Source organism: Talpa occidentalis, unplaced genomic scaffold (genome assembly GCF_014898055.3).
Source record: "Talpa occidentalis isolate TD23 unplaced genomic scaffold, MPIMG_talOcc4v2.1 talOcc4.5, whole genome shotgun sequence".
Taxonomy (NCBI): Eukaryota; Metazoa; Chordata; class Mammalia; order Eulipotyphla; family Talpidae; genus Talpa; species Talpa occidentalis.
This window is the reverse complement of record NW_023604861.1, coordinates 100,520,429-100,542,920: the sequence shown is the minus strand read 5'-3', so window position 1 is coordinate 100,542,920 and position 22,492 is coordinate 100,520,429. Positions and strand designations below refer to the sequence as shown.

Sequence of the window (22,492 nt, the reverse complement as noted above, 5' to 3'; positions counted from 1 at the left end):
GAGTAGAAACTGTATCATATCGGTGAAAATAAGATAGGCCAGCACATACCATAAAAGGGCTTGTAACAAATTCTTAATTAAGGACTTTACGTGGCAATTCTTAATTTTGTGTGTCGATCCGTTGTCCCTGACCTCGCCCCTTTATTCTTCGAGAATTAGCTATTTCCTCTTTAGATGGGATAGGTACAATAATCTTATTTCTTCCAGTGGAGTAGCCCTAAGGGGGGGGATACTGTCTTTAGTAGCGCTAAGGGGATAACTGTATTTGCTGTTTAAACTTCCGAGCTGTGCTTTCGCACATAACCGTGTCTTACCACTGCAAATGCGGCTATTAAGTCCTTCCTCCTCTTTCTATGCTCCTTATGCTGGATTCTTAAAAACTCACAGAAAGTCTCTCTTCTTCCAAGTGTCTTCCTCAGGTCTACAAAGATCTCCTTTCTGTTCTTCAGTTGTCTTTTTTCTTGTGCTTTGTTGATTTATCTGTCCATCTCTCTGACTACCTACGAGGCTGCTGGAGGGCGGAGCTGTGCCAAACTTCTGTTTTTGTCATAGAACTTTATTGCAAACAATATATACTTAAAACTTTTTTCTAAAAGGTGGGAATGGGACTTTTCAGATTAATTTCTATGAATTCTCAGGTAGAAAATAATTTTTGAAAATGAGGTGTTTAAGACCACTGCATTTCTCCCCCTCCCAAGTTCAAAACTCAGATTCTGTGTAAAGAAAGACACTTTTTCCTAGCAGCAATAAGAATAAAGAATACAGGGTGAGAAAGATTACATGTAATCTATATTTGATAGTCCCTTCTTGATTGTTGAAAGACAAAAACTTTGGAATTAGATGTAGATTGAAATTCTGGCTCTGCCTATTTTTAACTATGTGACCTTGGATAATTCAAGTTATAGTATCTCTAGATTTTTTTTTTTTTTCATTTGTAGAATGAAAAATTCTTTTCCTGTCTAGGGTAACTGAGGGTTAAAGGAGTTCTTAAATGTAAGGCATCTATTGAGTCCTTGGTATACAGTGTTGCTCCCATTGGTATACCTGTTTATTACAATTCACAGTGTAGAATGAACCTGAATGTGCTGAAGATAAAGCATGTGAGGAAAAACTAATTTGAAAAGGTGGTAGGTACCTTTTTGTTTCCAAATAAATGAATGAGCCCTAAATAAAAGAGCTTTAAAACTCTTCTCAAGAATGCATGAGGGGTAAATGGGCATATTAGAAATCATAGGTTATATTGAACAGAATATACATGTGAGAGACCTAGTTTTTAAACTTTTTCGTCCTATAATAGCACCAACTGAAACGACTACTACATGGATATTAAAAAAAAGTATCTTGTTTACAAAGCTAAGTCATGAGTGTGGCATGATGGGAAGTGGAATATCTTTAGAGACAATCAGGTACATGATCTTGTAAGTATCTAATCTAATTATAAACAGTACAAGAACACTAATAAGTTCCAGAATCTATTGCTGAGACTGTTGAAATAGTACCTTCTTTTGTGTGCCTATTTCTCTTACTCCCTTCCTGATTCCTCACTTAGCAGTGGTCTCTTTAAAAACATAAACCAGTGGGTCATTCTCTTGCTCAAAATTCTCTAAAAGCTTCTTGTTACTCTTAAAATTGAATCAGAACTCTAGAATCCCATCAGGACATTACAAAATTTGGCAGCTGCAATTTTAACATCACCTCTTTGGTGTTTTTCTTAATCATCTTGCCTGGGTTCCATGATCCTTTTGCTGTTTCTTGACCAAGTGTCTTGATCAAGTGTCATGCCCTGATCCCTAAAGTTGAAGCCAGCCCCTCCCTCTGACTCTTTGGATTCTTTCATTTTGTTTTATTTTCTTCCATGCCATTTATTAATAGGTATATATGCTATTCACTCACCAATTTCCCCCACTAGACTTATTTGCTGCAAGGCCTCTTCCCCACTAGAAGGCAGAGACCTTGTCTTAGAATTTTGTGTTTTTGCGTGAGATAAAGGTGCAAGCATTGAATTTTGTATTTTGCTAAATATTTTTGGCTACCAAAGTTTTGTTTATGGAACTCATTTTTAAAATAAATGCATTTTTGTGGATATCTAGAATAGATTAAGGTAACTGTTGAGAATGGTGACCAGTATTTGGTTTTAATGTGTCAGGTTTTTTTCTTCCTTAGATCTTTGGAAGATACTAAGAGTGATTATCTCAACAGCCACCCACCAGAGTGGCTTTTATAGATTTCTCTTTGAAGTTCAGCTGGTGATATGATTGTGGTGATGAAAGGACTTGCTGGAGGCTGTAGAGAGGAAAATCCTTGAAGATTCAGTTGAAGTATGAGTCTTGTAGTATTTGAGAAAGGAGAAATGTTTTATCATCACTAGCATGTTCAGTTTCTGCCATCTGCCGTCTTTCATTATGGGTTTTTCATCCCAAAATATAGTTGGTTCTTAATTAGTGATTGTAGTAAGCCCTGTTTTTTCCTTTCTGTTCTTCCTTTCCTAATCCCATTTTTTCCCCTCTAGTAGTTATGGAAATAAGGGAAAGAATTGATGGGGCCAAACAATTACTTTGTAATAATAAATACTTAGAACCAGTGCAACTTGAATTATTCTTATAAACTACAACTCTGCCTGTGATGATTGCAGTTGTGTAACAATTATTTTCATGTAGTCTACATTAAGTCTGTAGTAATATATTAGCCCGTTTGTGAAAACATCTTTTATATTCTTAGTGTGAACTTCAACTGGTTCATAGAATCCTAAACTTTGGGCCTAAAACTAAAAAAGTAAAAGTACTCCTGTTCTGTGTAACATTTGTTCCAAAATGTAATTGTTAAATACTGTGTGCCAGTTTCTTTGCCAAGTGCAGTCACTCATTTGAATTCACAGCCACCATATAAGGTAGGTGTAGTTATAAAGGAAAGATTTGGAGAGATTATGTTACTTGGTATATTTTCTCAACTGCTTTATTAGTTCATCTGTCATTATCCTGGCCATATGTGTGAGACAGGGACAGAGAGAACTGGACACCTGTAGTATAATCAAAACCAAAACCTGAATTGCATTTACTCCTAGTGTGTGTGTGTGTATGTGTTTACATAGTGCACATTGTAATAAATTTCTTCTTTGTACACTGTCATATTACTTTTAAACATCTGTAAAGTAGTTCCCCCTCATCCAAGGTTTCACTTTCTCTGGATTCAGTTACCTGCGGTTGACCAGTCTGAAAATACATATTTTTAAAGATTTATTTATTTATGCATACTAGAACTGGGGTACAGGCCAGAGGTGCGGGTGTGTGGGGGAGGGGGGGAGGGTGAAAGGAATCACCAGAGACAGAGTAGGGAACAGAACAGTCAGATAGTCTGAAATACACTGCTGAGGGGAGCAGCGGGTGAGACAGGAGAGGTCTGCTGCGCTATGTGGGTAGCTCCCTGGCCAGCCAGGGATTGAACTGGTGCTGCAGAGGCTACAGATAGCTTTACAGTGCTATGCTTTAACCCGTGCGCCACCAGGGAGGCCCTCAGTCTGAAGATATTAAGTATAATAAGATATTTTCAGAGTGAGATCTCATTGATTTAACCATCATTACAGTATATTGTTATAATTGTTCTGTTTTGTTAGTTATTATTAATATCTGTTGATCTCAGGCAAAAGCAATCAGTTATTGAAAAGACAAAATGGATTTATTCAGAAACAAAAAAAAGAAAAGAGGGAAAATTGGACAGTGTGTTCATGATTAGACCCATGTGCGTGCCTGTGAATCAGTGGCTAACAGCCTGGGAGGACTTTCTTCCCTACCGCACCCCCCCCCCCCCCCCCAGCCAGTTACATACTCAAACGGAGAGCCTAGTTGCTTAACTCTGCCCTCAGGTCCTTGCAACCTTCCCTTTGGTGATCATGGGATTTGTAGTTCCCAGTGTCTTGATGGAGTGGGGATGGAGTCCACAAAGCCAGTATGGAGTTTGCTCAGGACATCCTTTCCCCCAACATCTCCTTTCTTCTCCAGCTGTGTGTATTCCCTTCCTGTTACTAAACTTCTACTATGGCCTTTGGAATCCTCGATTTACTGCAACCTTGAATTTTTCTCAGGTAATCATTCATTTACCACTTCTTAGGGAAAATAGATAAACTAGCTTTTTATTCTTTTAGACGTTTTTATCATGTCATCTCCAGAACAGTGTTTTGTTTTCCTTTGTAGCTTGGTCCCTACTTTTGGACATGCTGGCTTTGAGATGTGTGTGGGACTGCCTGATGGAAATGTTTAAAAATAATTGGACTACATGGTTCAGAATTCAACAGGTCAGGAAAATTGAGGGAGGAGGGTGTTTGGAAGCTAGTCAATTTTGCTGTATGCTGCAAAGTCCGAGAAGGCAACAATTTTTACATGTTGAAAAGGTCTTTGTTTTTTTCCCTTTCCCTTCTATGGAAATCTGTAATTACAGGGAAGGAATTTTTTAGTAATTCTTTTCAAATACCTCCTTCATCTTGTATTCATGAGTGATTTTATTAAATCAATCTTTTTGTATTTTTGTTAGTAATAACCAGTAACAAAATTCTTTGTTGGATTCAAATGTTTGGGAGAGAAACTTTCCTTTTAATAAGACCACCCTCAGCTGGGACATTACAGTTGTCCAGTTTCAATTTTAATATATCCAAATATTCTTACACATCTTATATTTGTCTCTTTTTGTCTCTAGGTGATTTGACTAAATCCTAGTAATTAAAATGCTGAGATCTTATATTCACTAGGATTCATGCTAAGCTGCTATTAGAGGCTGTAACAGGATAGACCATGTAACAGAGATGTCTGAGTGATTCCCCTTCCTCGTATGAGCAGTGCCTTCGGCAGCAGATTTGGTGGCTCATCTGCTGGTACCAATAATTGTCTTTTGCCACTAGGTTGATGCCCTGCCTGGACTTATTTGTGTTCTGTTGTATTTTGTTATATTGTGATGTATTTGCTTTTGTGGGCCATGGCTGCATTGTTTATCTTTGCTAAGAAAATTGTATATATGTAAATTGTATGGCAGAAAACCCTGAGGGGGGTAGACTGTAGGGTAAGGAAAAATGTCAGGCTTTTCTGCCCTCCCGCCATCAGGATAGATGATGGATCCTTGCGGTCCTGAATGCATGCCTGATGGCGGGCACCTGGAGTAGGGTGTGGGCATAGGTAGATGAGATTCACCTGGGCTAAGACTGTGCTTTTAAGGGCGACATCACGGGGATGCCAGTAGAAGCCGAGGAGAAGCCAAAAGAGGCCGAGAGAGAAGCAAGAGAAACAGAAGCTGAGAGAACGCCGGAGAGCCCAGAGTGAAGACCTGCTTGGGGCTGGGAGGCCTGCCAGCCTCCAGGCCCCCCAGCACCCCTGCCTGCCATATGCCTGGTGAACCCCAATAAAAGACCTGCAAAACCCCTGAGGGCTCTGACTCCTCCTTTACCTGGTCTGCATGGGATCAGAAAACCTGCTCCATGTCCTGACCTGCCCTTACAAGCAGAAAAACTCTTTTGAAAAGGAGCAGTAGCTAGACTGAATACTGGCAGCATGACAAAGCAGTATATAAACACAAATCAGCAATTGGGAGGAATATAGAGAATGTCTCAAGAAAAGATGTACCTAGATGAAGTTTATATATTTAAGCTTATAATCTGTTGTATATAGAGAGATTGCTATGTATTGTAGCCACTTTTCTTTGGTGAATTAAAATTTTTAATTCTGTATTTGGTGTTGGTCAAGGTAGTATCTCATGTAACAGGAATTGTCTCATTGCAGTGGGAAAAAATGGCAATAGGAAAATGTTTCAGTATACTGAAGGCAAAAAAAAACAGGCTTAAAAACCTTTTAAAAAAGGGTTCTATAGGGTTAGAAATAATATTGTTCTAAATCTCTTAACCTTTTGTTTATATATGTATATATACAAGACATTTTAATACATGAAGTAGAGCATTATTCTTAGTAGGTAAACTTGGATTGGTTTACAGTCCCTAAAAGCAAATATGCTAAAGACTAGAGCCAGTAGTTGTATTTCTTGGAAATTGTTACAGGGGCATAATGCCCTCTTATCGGGTGTCTGATGCTTGTTTTTAATAGCTTAGTGAGCGTCTCTTCAACGTCAAAACCTGACTGCAATGTATGGGATCGGTCTGGAAGAAGGTTCTCTTCTCTGTGTTATAAAATTCAAGAATCTTTGTTGTGTCCTTATAGCTTGAGGGATCTGAGAACTATATAGCCTTAGCCAGTGATGGTTTCTGTAGCTGAGTCAAAACAAATTCTCCAAACAGCTGTATTAGTGTATCTGAATGTTGCATAAAGATGGCTTTATCTGGGGCCTCCCTGGTGGCGCAGCGGTTGAGCGCTGGGTTGCAAAGCTGCCCGCAGCCTCTGCAGCGCCGGTTCGATCCCCAGCTGCTTCCCGGAGGGTCCCACATGGCGCGCAGACCTCTCCTGCCGCCCGCTGCTCCCCTCAGCAGTGTACTTCGGTCCTTCTGCCTGCTCTGCTCCCCGCTCTGGCACTGGTGGATTCTCTCACCCCCCCGCGCTTCTAACTGTACCCAGTGCTTGTATAAACAAACAAACAAATAAATAAAATACATGCCTCTTTAAAAAAAATTAATAAAAAAAACAAGATGGCTTTATCTGGTATTAAAGCCTTTTACCATTTAAGGGCAAATAAAAGCACATTGGAGCAGGCATTGTCCAACCTTGTTAGCTACTGTGTGCTAGCTCTTTATTTACTTAATCACTCATAAATAAGTTCTGCAAATGGCTCATTGTCACAACAAAGGAAATCCTGAATACTGCTGTACTGGTTTCTTGGAAAAGCAGTCTCTTGCCCAGCTTTGTAATTTACCGAACATCCCAGTTATCCCCTTCCCTCTAGTTTGCTAGTCCTTCTCTGTGATCCCAGTGGTTTATGGAATGTTTCCAGTGTCAGACCCTATTCATTTAATTTTCTTTGTTTCTTTTAAACAATTTACTTTCTCTTTTAACTTTTGATGGTAAAATACACATAAACATGAAATTTGTCATTTTAACAATTTTTAAGTGTACCGTTCAGTGACTGTTAAACTATTTGACTCTTTCCCACCCTTTGCCACCATCCATTTCCAGAGCTCTTTTAACCTTTCATAACAAACTCTGTACCCATTAAACAGTAACTCCCCATCTCCACTCTCCTCCAGCCCCAGCAACTACCATACCACTTTCTGTCATTATGAATTTCCCATGTAAGTGGAATCATACAATATTTATCTTTCTGTGACTGACTTATTTCACTTAGCATAATGTCCTCATGGTTCATTCACATTGTGGCATTTGTTAGAATTTGCTTTCTTTTAAAGACAGAATAATATTCCATTTTATTTATTCACCACATTTTGCTTGTCTGTTCGTCCATTCATGGATGCTTAGGTTGCTTTCATCTTTGACTATTGTGAATAATACTACTGTAAATATGTATATACAGACACATCTTTGAGATCTTGCTTGCGCAGTTCTTTGGGATATATACCCAGAAATGGAATTGCTGGCTCATGTGGTAATTTAATTTTTGATATTGAGGAATCACTGTATTGTTTTTCATAGTGATTGCACCATTTTGCATTACCCTCAGTAGTACACAGGAGTTTTGCTTCTTCACATCCTTGTGAACACTTGTTATTTTTTTTATAGTAGCCATCTGTAGGGTAAGTGAAGTTGATCAGGCTTTTTACATCATTGACCTCTGTAGTATCACCTGCGGCCTTGATCTTGTTAACTTTAGAAAGTGCGGGGGAGTGGGGCACATGTGCCTGACTGTGGACTCCTGAATGTGTGAGAGTGCGCGCATGTGCAAGTGTGCACACCTGTGCCTGGGAGAGAAGGGCTAAAAGGGCAGCGTCGCCCTAGGGAAGCAGAATGCTACGAATTACGGCTACGAGAGGAACAGGCCACAAGAAAACACCAGAGAAAAGAGCTGATAGAGGTTTGTGGGGGGCTCAAGTCTCCCTGCTGGTTTTGTTTCCCCTGGTTAAAACCTGTGAAAATGATACCACGGGCTCCAAAATTCTCTTTAAAATCACTAGAACCAATGGTGTACCTACCCAGCCTGGGATGGTTGCTAAACACCATCCCAGTGGATAAGAGGTGATAGATCTCAATATGGTTTCAGTTTGCATTTTGCTAATAATTAGTGATGTTGAACGTCTTTTCTTGGCCTTACTGACCTTTTGTATATTTTCTTTTATTTATTTATTTATTTATTTTTGTGGGACCCTCGCCAGTGGCCGGAGAACGAACTGGCACTGCAGAGGCTGCGGGCAGCCTCGCAGCCCAGCACTCAACCGCTGCACCACCGGGGAGGCCCCTTCTGTATATTTTCTTTTGAGAAATGCCTAAGTCCTTTGCCCATTTTACTTGTTTTTTGTTTAGTTACAGAAGTTCTTTGTATATTTTGTGTGATTAACCCTTTATCATATAGATGAGTTTCAAATATTTTCTCCTTTTCTGAGAGTTTTTTTACTCAGTCAATTGTGTCCTTTGATACAGTCTTAAATTTGGATTATCTTGTCTGTTGTATCTTTAGTTGCCTGTACTTTTGATGTCCTGTCCAAGAGATCTTTGTAAGGTCTAAGCTTTCCCCCATGTTTTCTTCCAAAAGTTTTACAGTTTCAGGTCTATTTTCAGGTCTTTTTTGAGTTAATTTTTGTATTTTCTGTTAGAGTCCAACTTTCAATCCCATCCCCTCCATTATTTGTTGAAAGACTGTGCTTTTTCCCATTAAGTGATCATGGAGAAGTTCAAATACACATGTTCCTGGGTGGATCATACCTTGAGCCAGTTATTAACTAGTTCCTTAATTGTTAGTTAGTACTAATCAGAGAATTGACAGCAGAGTTAAAGAAAGTTTACTTTACCGGAAGAAGAGGAAGAGGTGTTGAGTAGCCATATGGGAGAGAGTCAAAGGTAAACTTGTTTTATTTTGCCCTTGCCTACTGGTTGTCTGCTTTTTTTGCATGTATCATGTTCCTGAGTTGTACTGATGTATTTGTGCATTTATTTATCCATTGTATTTTCCATTTTATTCAGCAACTATTTCTTAAATCACTGTTAAGTGAAGGTGAGATAAACCCTACATGTACTTAGGACTAGAGTAATCAATAAATCCTCTCCTTCAGTTTCAGTACTTAATAGTCAATATACTTTGAAGCTTCAGCTATATAACCAGTAGATTGACACTAATGAATATGTATTTGGATATTTACTGGACTTGTAGTGGGAATTTTGCTGGTGTTTGATGAACTGTGTGGGAACTTACAATGTTAATAATGCTTTAGGAAGTATATGAAATACCACTTCTGATGAAAATGATTGCTCCTGATGGTTAACATCATTCCAAGGATGGATATTAAAATCCAGCAGTAATCAATGTGAACCAGGCAAATGAAGTTCTTTTTAATGTGATTTGACCAGTCTTTTAAAATGTGCATTGTAAGTCCAGATAATATATGCTTAGCAGGGCCTCCCCAGTGGCGCAGCGGTTGAGCGCTGGGTTGCGAAGCTGCCCGCAGCCTCTGCAGTGGCGGTTCAATCCCTGGCTGCTCCCCGGCCACCGGAGGAGGGTCCCACATGGCACGCAGACCTCTCCTGCCGCCCGCTGCTCCCCTCAGCAGTGTTACTTGGGTCCTTCTGCCTGCTCTGCTCCCCGCTCTGGCTCTGGTGAATTCTCTCACCCTCCCGCGCTTCTGACTGTACCCAGTGCTTGTATAAATAAATAAAAAAAATCTTTTAAAAGATCTTTTAAAAGATTTACTATGTTTAAAAAAACAAAAACAAAAAAATATGCTTAGCAGAAAATGAAATGAAATGAAAGTATGCATATGTAATTCTGATATATTTTTTATTAAGCTAATTTTTATTGGCATTCTTCATAGTGTAAACATCCCTGTTAAGAAAATGGGAGAGTCAGGAAATCTATTGCATTGTAGGCATTCTGAGTCCTTGGATTCACTGTAGATACAGCTGCTTCCCATTTGCCTTAAACTTGCACCACCTGGCTAGCTGTTAGGATCTGTTGACACTGGGGGTTGGATGTGACCACATTGACAGCCTCTACGTTGGTTGGCTTTTATAATATTACTTAAGGACTTACAGGAGAGATTAGCTTATAAACCTTTTAAGGGTTTGTGTATTTTCAGCCCCTTTTGTTAAGTCGCATGTGGGAACACAACTGAGCCAAAAGCCTAGAGTTAGTTTTTAGTTCATTAGTTTTAGTCCTTTTCAATTTGAGTTTTTCCTTCAAAAACAATCTTATGCAGCCTCTAACTAGTCTAAGACATAAAATTAGAGCTGCTAAAATTGAAGTGGTCTTACTTCCTTGTAATTTTTACCCCCAGTTTCCCCCGCATCCACTCATGTCCACTTCCTGGCTCCATGAGGATTCCACTCACTGCTAACCAGTTTTATAAATAATGAAATGTGAGGCTCAGTGGTGTTCTCAATAAAGGGCATTCTCTTCTTAGTGGGCAGTGTTAAGGAGACACACTATAATTTAGAAATTTGTTTGGACTGATATTTCTGTCATACTCTGCTATCCTAAGTTAATGCTCTCCTCCATTCTAGGAGAAGTCCTGTTTGAAGAAGCAGTTGTTTAGAGTGGAATGATTTACCCTGTGGATATGGCTTCAAAGGCATTTGGCAGAGCCTGTTTTTTGGAAGATCTTTACTTATTAGCAAAAAGTTAAGCCTTTGTTACTTCTTGACATACCAGTTACCTAAAATAGGGTTTTATATTATCTTCCTGATTTCACACTGCAGAAGAAACACTGTAGTCTTTAGAACCATCTAAATTATTTGCAGTTAATCCATCTGTGGTGTGGTTCTTGTTAGCATAAAAATTGTGTATCTTTTGCTAATCTTGTTCTGTTCCACTTTTGGAGAGGGAATATCTGTTAAATATTACTGTCCACTAAGCAGCACAGAATTTAGTTGTTAAGTGTTTGGTGTTTTAAAATAGGAGAATTAAAAAGTGTGTAAAATTTAAATATGCAAGTACAGTTTCCAATATTAATATTAGGACATATTACTGTTACTGCCATGCTTTCTTACATATATGTTCATTTTTTAATTCAAGAAAAATGTATTGGTTTCCTACCCTCTGCAAGATTAATGGTAATTTTGTATATAGCATATCTTTCATGTTTTCATTCTGTAATGTTTTGAGCATCAGAAAGGAGATGGGTGTGGATCTCTGAAATGAGTGAATTTATGCAGTATTTTATGCTGTGATTCCTGTCAACCTGAATCTTCCCTTTTTCAAGCTTACCTTCTAGAATGTGAGATTGCTTTGCTGCATGCCAGGTGGTTCTGTTTCTTCTTTTTGCCAGCATTGTGTTTTTGGGTTTCAGGTATCAGCATTCTAGTACTTTGCTTTTATGTGCTAGGGTTTTCTTCATTACAACCCACCTCCTCCCTTGCCCACCTCTTCCTACTCAAAATCTTTCCCTCAAGTTTGTAGAGCTAGTGTTTTCCTGGAATGGTGCTTGTTTCTATGTAGGTTGTAAAATTTTTGCTCTTATATAAATGCTTATTTGTGTCTGTAGTGCCTGGTATACTATGCTTTATTTATGGTAATATTTCGTTAACTTTGAGTTTTAAGTCCTTTGTGTTGTGTCTTTTAAACGTGGATTCTGACTTATTTTTTAGAAGCCATAGTTATCTGTATTAAATATCTATATAACTATATACTGACCTACCTAGCATCCACTGACCAAAGAAAGTTACACAGTTGATGCCATCCATCAGTGACAGGGCTAATAAATTGCCACTCCTAGCAAAGCTCAGATTTGCAATTAGGTTTTTTTTACCATTAATCCATTGTCATAGGCCATCTTAAGTCCATACATAGTTAGAACTGTTACAGGGCAGGGAGAGGGGCAGCCCAGACCCCGCAAACCTGCCTGTTCTAAATAGGTTCTGCCATCCGCTGCATCAACACAAAACATGAGACTTTAATGGGAAGGAACTTTAATACAACTAGGAAACAATACAAGAAAGGCAAAGAATCTAGTTTCTAAATCAAGCACCCAAAGTTACCCATCCCCTCGTGGGTAAAAGTCCACCCAAGCAGGATTGGCCCAGAACAAGGCCCCAAAGCCTACCACAATTCTAAGCATCTTCCAGTGGGGACCCACAGAAAAGCATCAGAAACAACCAGAGAAGTCTGGAGGGAAAAGAGCAAAATCAACATCAAGATAAAAGCTGCCATTGTCACCTCCCCACGGGTCTCACCCATGTTTGTGTCACCCAGTCCACGACCAAAAGACTGGCTAGCTGTTAGGATCTGTTGACACTGGGGGTTGGATGTGACCACATTGACAGCCTCTACCTTGGTTGGCCTTTATAATATTACTTAAGGACTTACAGGAGAGATTAGCTTATAAACCTTTTAAGGGTTTGTGTATTTTCAGCCCCTTTTGTTAAGTCACATGTGGGAACACAACAGAGCCAAAAGCCTAGAGTTTCTTCACATGTCTCTAGGCTCCATGTGCCTCCTCCAGGTCTCTTCTGGCTCCATCCTGCTTCCTTCCTTAGTCTCCTCTGCAGCTGCTTCTCTCCCTGCTCAGCTCCATCTTCCCTTGGGTGGGGCAGGGAACCTGCAACCTCCCCCTTTCCTGGGGACCACCCTGTTACAGAACAAGTTGCCTTAAAACTTTTCTGGAATAAGTAAAGGGGTCTGCATAAATAAAGCAAAAATGTAAAGCACCAAAATTGTTACATAATCAAATTTCTGTAATTGATGTACATTGCTAAAGTATATGAATATAGTTTTGATTTTTTATATTTAGTTTCTGAAGCTAGTTCTTCAGTGTGTTTTATACACAGCACCAAGGGGATTCTACTACCCAACTACCCAAATCATTTAACAGTTGTAGTAAGAGACTCATAATTCAGTAATTGAGACCTAGAGAGATTTACAGAGACCAGTAAGGCCAGTTAGTGGTAGAACTTAGGCTGGAAACAGCTCCCTTTACTCCTACTCTTTCCTATAATTTTGATCTTGTAAGAGAATTTTCTTTCCACCTAAGGGATTGCATTTAGAGAAAGTTTGCTGGCATCGTTAATTCCTGTTATTGCTTATCTAAAAATGCTATTTCATCTTTCTGGAATGAATTTTTCTCACTGTGGAATTCAAAGCTTAGTGGTTGTTTTCTTTCAGCACGGTTGTTTTCTGACTCTTGTTTCTGTTGAAAAATGAAACTGTTTAATTGCTGCTCCTTTGAGTTTAAGATTTATTTATTTATGCATACAAGTGATGGGGTGTAGGCCAGAGGTGCGAGGGATGAGGGTGAGAGGATTCACCAGAGACAGAGTTTGCTCGGGGCCATGGTGAGCTGTGGCACAGTAAGAATGCATATCATTAAGCAAGCAGCCAGTGGGACAAAGCAGCCAATGGGATGAACGCATGTGTACAGCACGATATGTGCACGAGCCAGGCATGCAGGCAAAGTACCAACCAAAAAGAAGCACACAGCCTGAACATGAGACACAGGCAAAGCGCAGGCGCAGCACAGGGTATATAAGGCATGTGCTAGAGGAAATAAAGGTCCCCCTGTTTTGCAGCTTCTCATCCAGTGTGTCAGCCTCTCATTTCATCCCCAGCCCCTCTTCCGTGACTCTCAAATCCCGTGGGTCGGGACAAGAGTTGGGAGCAGAACAGGCGAATTGACTGAAATAGACTGCTGAGGAGAGCAGCAGGCAAGAAAGGAGAGGTCTGCTGTGTCACGTGGGTTAGCTCCTTGTCTGGGGATTGAACTTGTGCTGCAGTGGCTGCGGATTGCTTCATAGTGCTAACTCTTAACCCCTTGCACCACCAGGGAGGCCCTCCTTTTAGTTTTTTGAATGAATCTTTATTTTCAGAATTTTTTATCTTTAATTTTCCATAGTTTAACTATTACATGTAGGAGTATAGACCTCTGTTTTTCCTGCTTGGAGCTCATTGGGCTTCTTAATTTGTGATTTGATATCTTGAATCAGCTTTAGAAAGTTTAGTCATTATTTTCTTAAATGTAGAGTCTGACTGTATGAAATGAAATTTTTTTTTGGTTTCCTATTCCCTTGTTTGTTCTTAATATTTGAATTATGGACCAGTAGGAGTTTGCTGTACATGGGTCAAATTATGGAAATGATGAAATTACAGTATTAATTCCTTCATTCCTTTTGTGTACTGTGACAATGGATGGTTCTTGGTGTCTTTCAAGAAAACAATGCCATGACTATATAGAATAAAGCTAGCAACAAAAATAGAAAGTGAAAATAACACTGCACAAGAAGGTAGTCTCAGAAAAGCTAGAGTTGTCCCTAAAAGTACTACCCTGAGACCTGAAGTAATAGGATTTTTATGATCTTTTTCTTTTGGAGTAGGAAGGGGTTCCTTTTAATTATGAATACCTTACTCCCTTCACTCCTAGATTCCTGAAATTTGAACACCGCTTCCTTTTTTCGTGTGTGTGTGTGTGTGTGTGTGTGTGTATGTGTGTGTGTCAGGATGGGGATGCTGAAGTGTAGTTAACAGATTTCTTCCCAAGCCTCCAGAGATGTGCCAGATCTTATCTGGTCCTCATGTTAATGTGCATGCTGAGGGGCACTCTAGGTCTCCCAAACTTGTATGCTAAAGTGGTTTCTGCCACCCACTGCATAAAGACATAGCACATTTAGTGTGAACAACCTTTAATAGGATTAGTGTGCACAGAGAGAAGAAAGGGTAATAGTTTTCAATAAAACACTCGAATTACCCATCCTCTTGTGGGGGAATGTCCAGCCAAACAGGGTTGGCCCAAAGCGAGACTGCTGGGGCCTGAAAACTTGCCACAAGTCTAAGACACCTTCTGGTGGGGAATCCTTGGAAAGGGACAGAAAGAGCCAGGCAAGTCTGGGTTAAAGGAGCAAAATCACTTGTTTTGTGTCTCTCACCCATGTCTCTTCATATCTCTGCTGCATGTGTCTCCTTTCATGTCTCTCAAGTCACTGGTGCAAGTCCAAAGCTGAGAAACAAGTGCGCCTCCTTCACGTGCCGTCTTCTTTCTCCTCTTTTAAGTTTTCTCCACGTCTTCTCTAACTTCTCCCTGTTCAGCTGCACCCTTCATTTGGTGGGGCAGGAAACAACCTTCCCTATTTATAGAGATCCCTCTCTGTAACATTTGAAGCAAGGTTGTCAAATGTTGCTGGATGTCAGAGTATAGAACTGTGACTACATTTCTTTTGGGGGGAGGGGGGAGTGTGAGATCCCTTTTTATCCCCAATGACCAGACACTGGAGGTTAAACAAATAGGGTTTGGGTTATCTTTTTCTGAAATGTGCATAGACATTTTCCTCGTTACTGGATTTTGAGTGGTAGCGGGACTGTAGCTTACCTCATTTCCCCCTCGGAAATTTTAGTCCCTTTCACATTGAGCCTGATGAAAAGAATGGGAACCGCAAAGTTCTGTCTGGAGTCCTTTCCCTCTGTCCTGAAACCCCTTCTGCTTCATTTGCCCTGAGAGATCTTTCATCCTTTTTATTATTATACTTAATAGGGTAAAGGGACAGTGGTCTCAATCTTCTGTTGCTACTTCCTGCTGAACATGACTGTAGTCGCTGCCTACAGCTGTCTCATTCTGAGAGAGAGAGACTTAGGGCTCTTGGTTTGAGACAGGTTGAGGGCCTCCCCGGTGGCGCAGTGGTTGAGCGCTGGGTTGCGAAGCTGCCCGTGGCCTCTGCGGTGCCAGTTCAATCCCGGGCTGCTCCCCAGCCACCGGAGGAGGGTCCCACATGGCGCGCAGACCTCTTCTGCCGCTGGCTGCTCCCCTCAGCAGTGTACTTCGGTCCTTCTGCCTGCTCTGCTCCCCGCTCTGGCTCTGGTGAATTCTCTCACCCTCCCGCGCTTCTGACTGTACCCAGTGCTTGTATAAACAAAACAAACAAATAAATAAATAAAACATGCCTCTATTAAAAAAAAAGAGAGAGACAGGTTGAAAGCCCTGTAATAGCATCATTTATGTGCAGTTGTTGAACATTTGACACCAAGAGTTTAAACAAACAAGACCCCACCACAAGAAGTATGAGTAACTATGTAACTCATGTAAGTGAGCAAAGATCACTATCCTCTAAGCCATTCTCCTAGACTTCTTTAAATTCTACAACCTTTTGGATACAAATGAGACTAAATAATATAAGAAACAAGGGCCAAAGATCAAAAGAAGTAGGCATATTCTACTAACAGCTGTAGGACTGAATGAGTTCATTGATCTAGCCAAACCAATTAGAAAAGGCTTTAACAGGAATCCAGGGCCAGGATTCGGTTTTTTTAAGGTGCTCCACCTTTGGGAGGCCAATTTTTTTTTTTTTTAAATTGCTTTTAGTTTCTATCTGGCCCAGGGGCTCAGGTCAAGATTGTTGCTTTACACAGCTTTAAATACAAGCCTCAGAGAGAAAAAGATAAGTGGTTTTTTTTTTTCTTTTTGTGTACTCTGAGGTCTGAGAGCAGTCTTATAATTTAGCCTCCCTTACAACTCCTATTACTTTTCAAAGCTTTCATCATTTGTCTGGGATAACTTTACTACTTTGAAGTTGGGGAAGAGCCTTTAATAACTGTTTTTTTGTTTTGTTTTTTATTACAACTTTCTTATATTTGTCTAATAACCTCATTAAGCCATTGATAAGAATTCTCATATTGACCTTTTGCATTAGGTACCCATATACCTTAAATAAAGCTGTTAAATAAATGACTTGGTAAACAAAGTCTTAAAATTTATTATTCCACTTTCATTTAGCAGATTGATAGTTGCATTTAATTTTTGAGTATTCATTCTTAGTGTATAAATAACCAGAATTCCTAAATTCTTTAGTTGTAAGCAGATGTGTGAATGCAAAGTTTATATGAAGGTCAAGAACTGTGTGCTAATATATTTCTTAGACACCTGTGAGAGACAGGATAAAGTGAGTTTTTTTAAAAATATAAGAAATATTTAACAGCAAATATGGCATTTCTGGGTCTCACGATGAACATTTTGGGTAGTTATGTGCCTATCTTTGTCAAACTTAAAAAAAAAAAGAACTCTTCTCCATAGCACCTAATTAGGGTTAATCACTTTGCCTCCTGATCTCTGTTCTCTACACAAACCCCCTGTGTCTCTATTGGATTTAACTCCTTCAGAATATCTGTGTATATTGTTTAAGTACCTTTTAAGACTAAATAGTAAAAATACATAATGTAAATATCAACAAGGAGAAGCTATAAATCCCACATTATGCCAAAAGTAGAAATATTTGAAAGAAAGTATCTGCTGATGTGTGTGGATTAATTATCATATTTTAAGATATTATTCAATTAAAACAAAGATCCTTCTATCAAAACTTGGATAATGTGTAATGCTTCTGGTGATATATTATGGCCATTTGACATTAACCTGTATAGTTAGTAGGAGAAAAAGACCCAAATTGAAATCATGTTAATTTTGTACAGGGCTGTGCAGTCATATCCCAAAATGTTGCCTTTTGAGTTAAAAGACTATTACTCTATAAGGAGTTGCATTTAGTGCTTGTTCTAACTTATGAGTCAGTGTACACTTTCTAGCCTCTAAAACAGTTAATATTTGAAACAAACCATCATTTGGTCATTTTGGTGGCTTTATATTATAATTGGTCAAGTGTTGCCATAAGAAGAATGCCAGATTTACTATTATCAATGATACTTTCTGCATCATGTCCCCTACTTGTATTTTTTTAATGATTTCTTTTTTGCTTTTTGCATAATAGATGAATTACATTATGAGAGCATTCTTCAATATCCAGTATATGATAGAATTTAAGAGTAGTAGGGCAATTCATGAATCAAGATATTTTCTTAGGTTGTGTTAATGGTAGTAAATGTTAACAAATAAGTTCAACCATGTTAGATATTGTGATTTATTTACGAAGTGCATGTTAGTATCAGTGCTCAAGACTGCATAAAATTTTTTCTTGTTAGGTTTAAATTATAACTAAAGTTTAATGCCTTTAGGAGGGATTTATAGGAACAAATTTCATTTTTTAAACAGGAGATGATAAACTTTGGGGAAAGGTTTTCTCAGTATGTTTTTAACTTTCATCACTTGAACATTTGAATATTTTATTTTCTCATCTTTGATATTGAAATAAAATATCCATAGTAGTACATTATATTATAAAATTGACATATTTCTTTTTTTCCTAATACAGAAGCTCCACCATGAGACGAGGTGGATGGAGGAAGCGAGCTGAAAATGATGGCTGGGAAAAATGGGTGTGTTTTAAAAGAATAAAAATAATTATATTGAACTGTCTAGGTATTTCTCATTCTTCTTGTAGTTTATAATATTGCTTAAGGCATGTTTTAAATTGTCAGTCACTTTAAATACCAACTGTGAGATTTCACAGTGTATTGGAAGTTTCAATTGAACCCCTAAGCCTTTCCCTCAGAAATTTTATTCTAAGGATATATTCTAGTGCACAAAATTATTCTATATAATTTTATTGCAGCATTGCTAATAATACTGAAAAACTGGAGAACACAGAAACCCAGTAACAGATGATTGGTCAAATAAATTGTCCCAAAATAGTTGAACACTGCATGTATTACTTAGTTTTATTTCTTAGCTTGGTAAAATGGCCTTGCCTAAAAAGGTAGATGATAAAGAAATATCATGTGGGATCCTGTTTTGTAAAATCTCTATGCTTTCACACATAGAAATAATCTTTGATGATAATAAGTTCTCAAAATGTTAAAAATAAATGGGATCAGAGTTAATTTTTATTTTGTTTATATTTCCTGGGGAAAAAGCCACTTTGATCAGTGTCCATATAATATTTGAATAATCAAAACCAGTGAAGACATTTTGATTTTGGAAGAAATATGTACCACTTCTAGACACCTATAGCTATAATTTAAAAACCTAATAATTTAGATTGATTATTTGATTATTTCAGGAAACGTTTGGATTCAAAGATTTGCAAAGCTCTCTGGCAAAAAATGTTTTACTTTTTTTAAGGTTGATAATATCCAATTAGTACTACTGTCAGCTACATTGATTAAATTCAGAATTTAGGTCCTTTTTTATTATCTACATATATCGGGGACCGTATTGGTTTTTTGAACTGCTTGATTTTGTTTGAAGTTATTTTAAGCTTGCTAGCAATGGAAAATAATGGAACTCAGCCTAAAGTATATTTATTGACCACTTGTCAAATTTTAATTGGCTTTAACTTTGGTGTTACACTGGCTTGATTTTGTAGATGAGAACAGTATTTTGTGGAATTAAACTTAATTGTTGACTTAACTTTGCCTTCTTTTAAGTAACATACAAGAATGTGACAAAATTATTATAAAATAAATTTACAGAGGGAAAAATCTCCCTTGATCTACCTGTTTTACTGCCTTCCATATAGTTTATGCTTATCATTTTACCTTATATCATCATTATACCTTAGTCTCTAGGTAGATCAACTTATTTTTAATAAGTTTCTTTAGAATGAGTGGAAGAAATATAACTTTTTTGATTAGTTTACCTTTTCTTTAATTGTAGGGTGGGTATATGGCTGCCAAGGTCCGGAAATTGGAGGAACAGTTTCAATCAGATGCTACTATGCAGAAGGATGGAACTTCATCTACGATTTTTAGTGGCGTTGCCATCTATGTTAATGGATATACAGGTTGAGTACTTTTAACTTTTTAGGTACCCCATTTTAACATGGGCTTTTGTATTAGAATTTTGAGAGTTTTGATTTCTATTTTTAATTATGTATAGAATTGCTAAACATAAACCTACTTAGATACTCCTGGTACTTTTGCTTTCCATTCTGCCTCTACCTACAGTTGGCTTTTATTTTAATTTTTTCCTAAGTACAGTTTTAAAACACAAATGAGGTTTAAAATGAAAGAGTAGTTATCTTGCTTAAATAGCTGATTGGCGTGCCCATCACATGTATGGAATTTATAAACTCTGAACTTTGACACAGGAATTTGGTAACACCAGTTCATTGGTGAATCTCCAGCTGTAAGCTCAGGATCCTTTTGGCCTGCTGGTATGTGTGTCAGATTTCCCAGAATCTTACCTAGAGAAGGGAATAAACCTAGCTGTCAGGGTTTTGAATACACAGAGGGAAGGAAAAGACCAGAATTCTCAAGAGTTTAGGAAGTATAATTTGATTTAATTGGCCTATCCTTTATTTTTCATTCCATGTATCTCTCTTCCCCCTTCTGCTCTGTTGTCACTGAGTCAAGTATCAAGCAGGAGTAGAATAGTCTTCTTTATGAGTAGGAGAGGCAATCTGGATTTGTAATTTGCCTGTTGCACAGGATTTCAGATATAAGCTTCCTTTTCTATGACCCATCTAATAGCAAATTATGGAGATGCTCAGTATCTCTTCTGGGATTCCATAGCCAACTTTCTCTGATTTTCAGTTAGTTACCACTTGTCTATTAGCTATCAGATTTTCCTGCTAAAGTTTTTCCTTCATTTTCTTGTGGATTCTTCTCCCTCTTAAGATCATTTTAGTGTATTTTTTAAAGTTAATGACCAAATACTTGTGTCAGTGTGTTATAATTTTCCTTTTCCATTTCTCACCTAACTAACAACTGCTTTATATTTATGGTCTCTGTTTACATGCTACTTCCCCTTGATTTTCTGATTGTCTTCCTGTTGGTATAACTGAAATCTTATCCTCCTGTAGGGCTGTGACTCTTTTTGTATATCCTCATCTTAGCATTCATTACATTTTATTATAGTTGTTAATTTACTATTACTGTATCCTAGGTGCCTCCACAGTAACTGTGCATAGCCACTCAGGAAATATTTGTTGCGTTAAAGTTAAGTATTACTGGGACTCCCTGGTGGCCCAGAGGTTAAAGTCTCCTTGCTGTCAATCTATCGCCAGCCACTGTAGCATAAGTTCCATCCCTGACCAGGGACCTAACCCACATGGTGCAGCAGACCTCTCCTGACTTGCCCACTGCTCCCCTCAGTGGTTATTTCAGTAGATCCACCTGTTCTTCTTCCCACTCTGTCTCTGGTGAATCCTCTCACCCCCACCCCAACACCTCTGGCCTACACCCCACTTCTTCTATGCAGAAATAAAAATAAATCTTTAAAAAAAAATAAGTAGTATTAACTGACATACTGGCCTGGGTGAGTTTTGTCAGACCTCACTGACAATGAATTTAGTCTCTGTTATCTCAAAATGAGTGCTGGTACAGCTTTGGGAAGTTCACATGCAGAAAGCTTGCTACTGTTCTATTTAGATATCGTGGAGCATTCAAGCTCCATAAACTTTTCTGAGATGTATTATGAATGATTAAAAATGTTAATAAAAAGATATAAACATTGTGTTATATTGGCTAGTTACTGGACGTCCTCAGTTTACAAGGGCACCCTTATTCACATAAAAGGAAGAATAAGAAATTCAGTGAGTGAAGGAGAAAATTCTAATACTACTTTGGTCATTAATTTTGTGTGGCCATAAAATATTTTCTCTTTGGACCCATTATTATTCCTGTAAATTTTACTCTTGCTAGGATTACATTATAAATCTGTAAGTCAAATTTTATTATGTTGAATTTCAAAAGGACATGTAAATTCTGGAGATACTGTTTTGTAAAAGATTTTTCAGTTTTAGCGGCTTTCACAGCTTTATAGATAAAACAGAATCAGCAACCTGTTGGATGTGGTAAAAGAAGTAGGAAATGCTGTTTCGTTGTAGATTTTTTTTTTTTTTAATAGAGGCATCTTTTTATTTTTTTATTATTGTTTGTTTGTTTTGTTTATACATGCACTGGGTACAATCAGAAGCGCGGGAGGGGGCCTCCCTGGTGGCGCAGCGGTTGAGCGCTGGGTTGCGAAGCTGCCCGCGGCCTCTGCGGCACCGGTTCGATCCCCGGCTGCTCCCCGGCCACCGGAGGAGGGTCCCACATGGCGCGCAGACCTCTCCTGCCGCCCACTGCTCCCCTCAGCAGTGTACTTCGGTCCCTCTGCCTGCTCTGCTCCCCACTCTGGCTCTGGTGAATTCTCTCACCCTCCCGCGCTTCTGACTGTACCCAGTGCATGTATAAACAAAACAAACAAACAAATAAATAAATAAATAAAACATGCCTCTATTAAAAAAAAAAAAAAAAAAAAAAGAAGCGCGGGAGGGTGAGAGAATTCACCAGAGCAGAGCGGGGAGCAGAGCAGGCAGAAGGACCGAAGTACACTGCTGAGGGGAGCAGCGGGCGGCAGGAGAGGTCTGCGTGCCATGTGGGACCCTCCTCCGGTGGCCGGGGAGCAGCCGGGGATCGAACCAGTGCCGCAGAGGCCGCAGGCAGCTTCGCAACTCAGCGCTCAACCGCTGCGCCACTGGGGAGGCCCCTCGTAGATTTTTTTAATCATCATGTTCCTCATAGATGTTTACTAATATTCCTAAGGTTCTTGTTTCCTTTAAAACTCCCAGTTCAGGGCCTCTCTGGTGGCGCAGTGGGTTGAGCTCAGTGCTGTGTAGCT

General features: G+C 38.8%; 1 protein-coding gene across 7 annotated transcripts in view; it reads left to right on the top strand.

Annotated features, from left to right (window-relative positions):
* REV1 (REV1 DNA directed polymerase) overlaps nucleotides 1–22,492 on the top strand; it is an 86,614-nt gene that overhangs the window by 969 nt on the left and 63,153 nt on the right. The window contains exons 2-4 of one of the 7 annotated variants that reach the window (XM_054701905.1): nucleotides 3,996–4,078; nucleotides 18,201–18,264; nucleotides 19,544–19,670. In XM_054701905.1, coding sequence (XP_054557880.1) covers nucleotides 18,211–18,264; nucleotides 19,544–19,670 — 181 coding nt within the window. In that variant the 5' untranslated portion in view covers nucleotides 3,996–4,078; nucleotides 18,201–18,210. Of the gene's footprint in view, nucleotides 1–3,806; nucleotides 4,079–7,597; nucleotides 7,951–8,307; nucleotides 8,931–10,284; nucleotides 10,704–18,200; nucleotides 18,265–19,543; nucleotides 19,671–22,492 lie in introns of those variants that run through there. The other 6 variants (XM_054701904.1, XM_037527959.2, XM_037527955.2 and 3 more) reach the window with 6 other exon arrangements.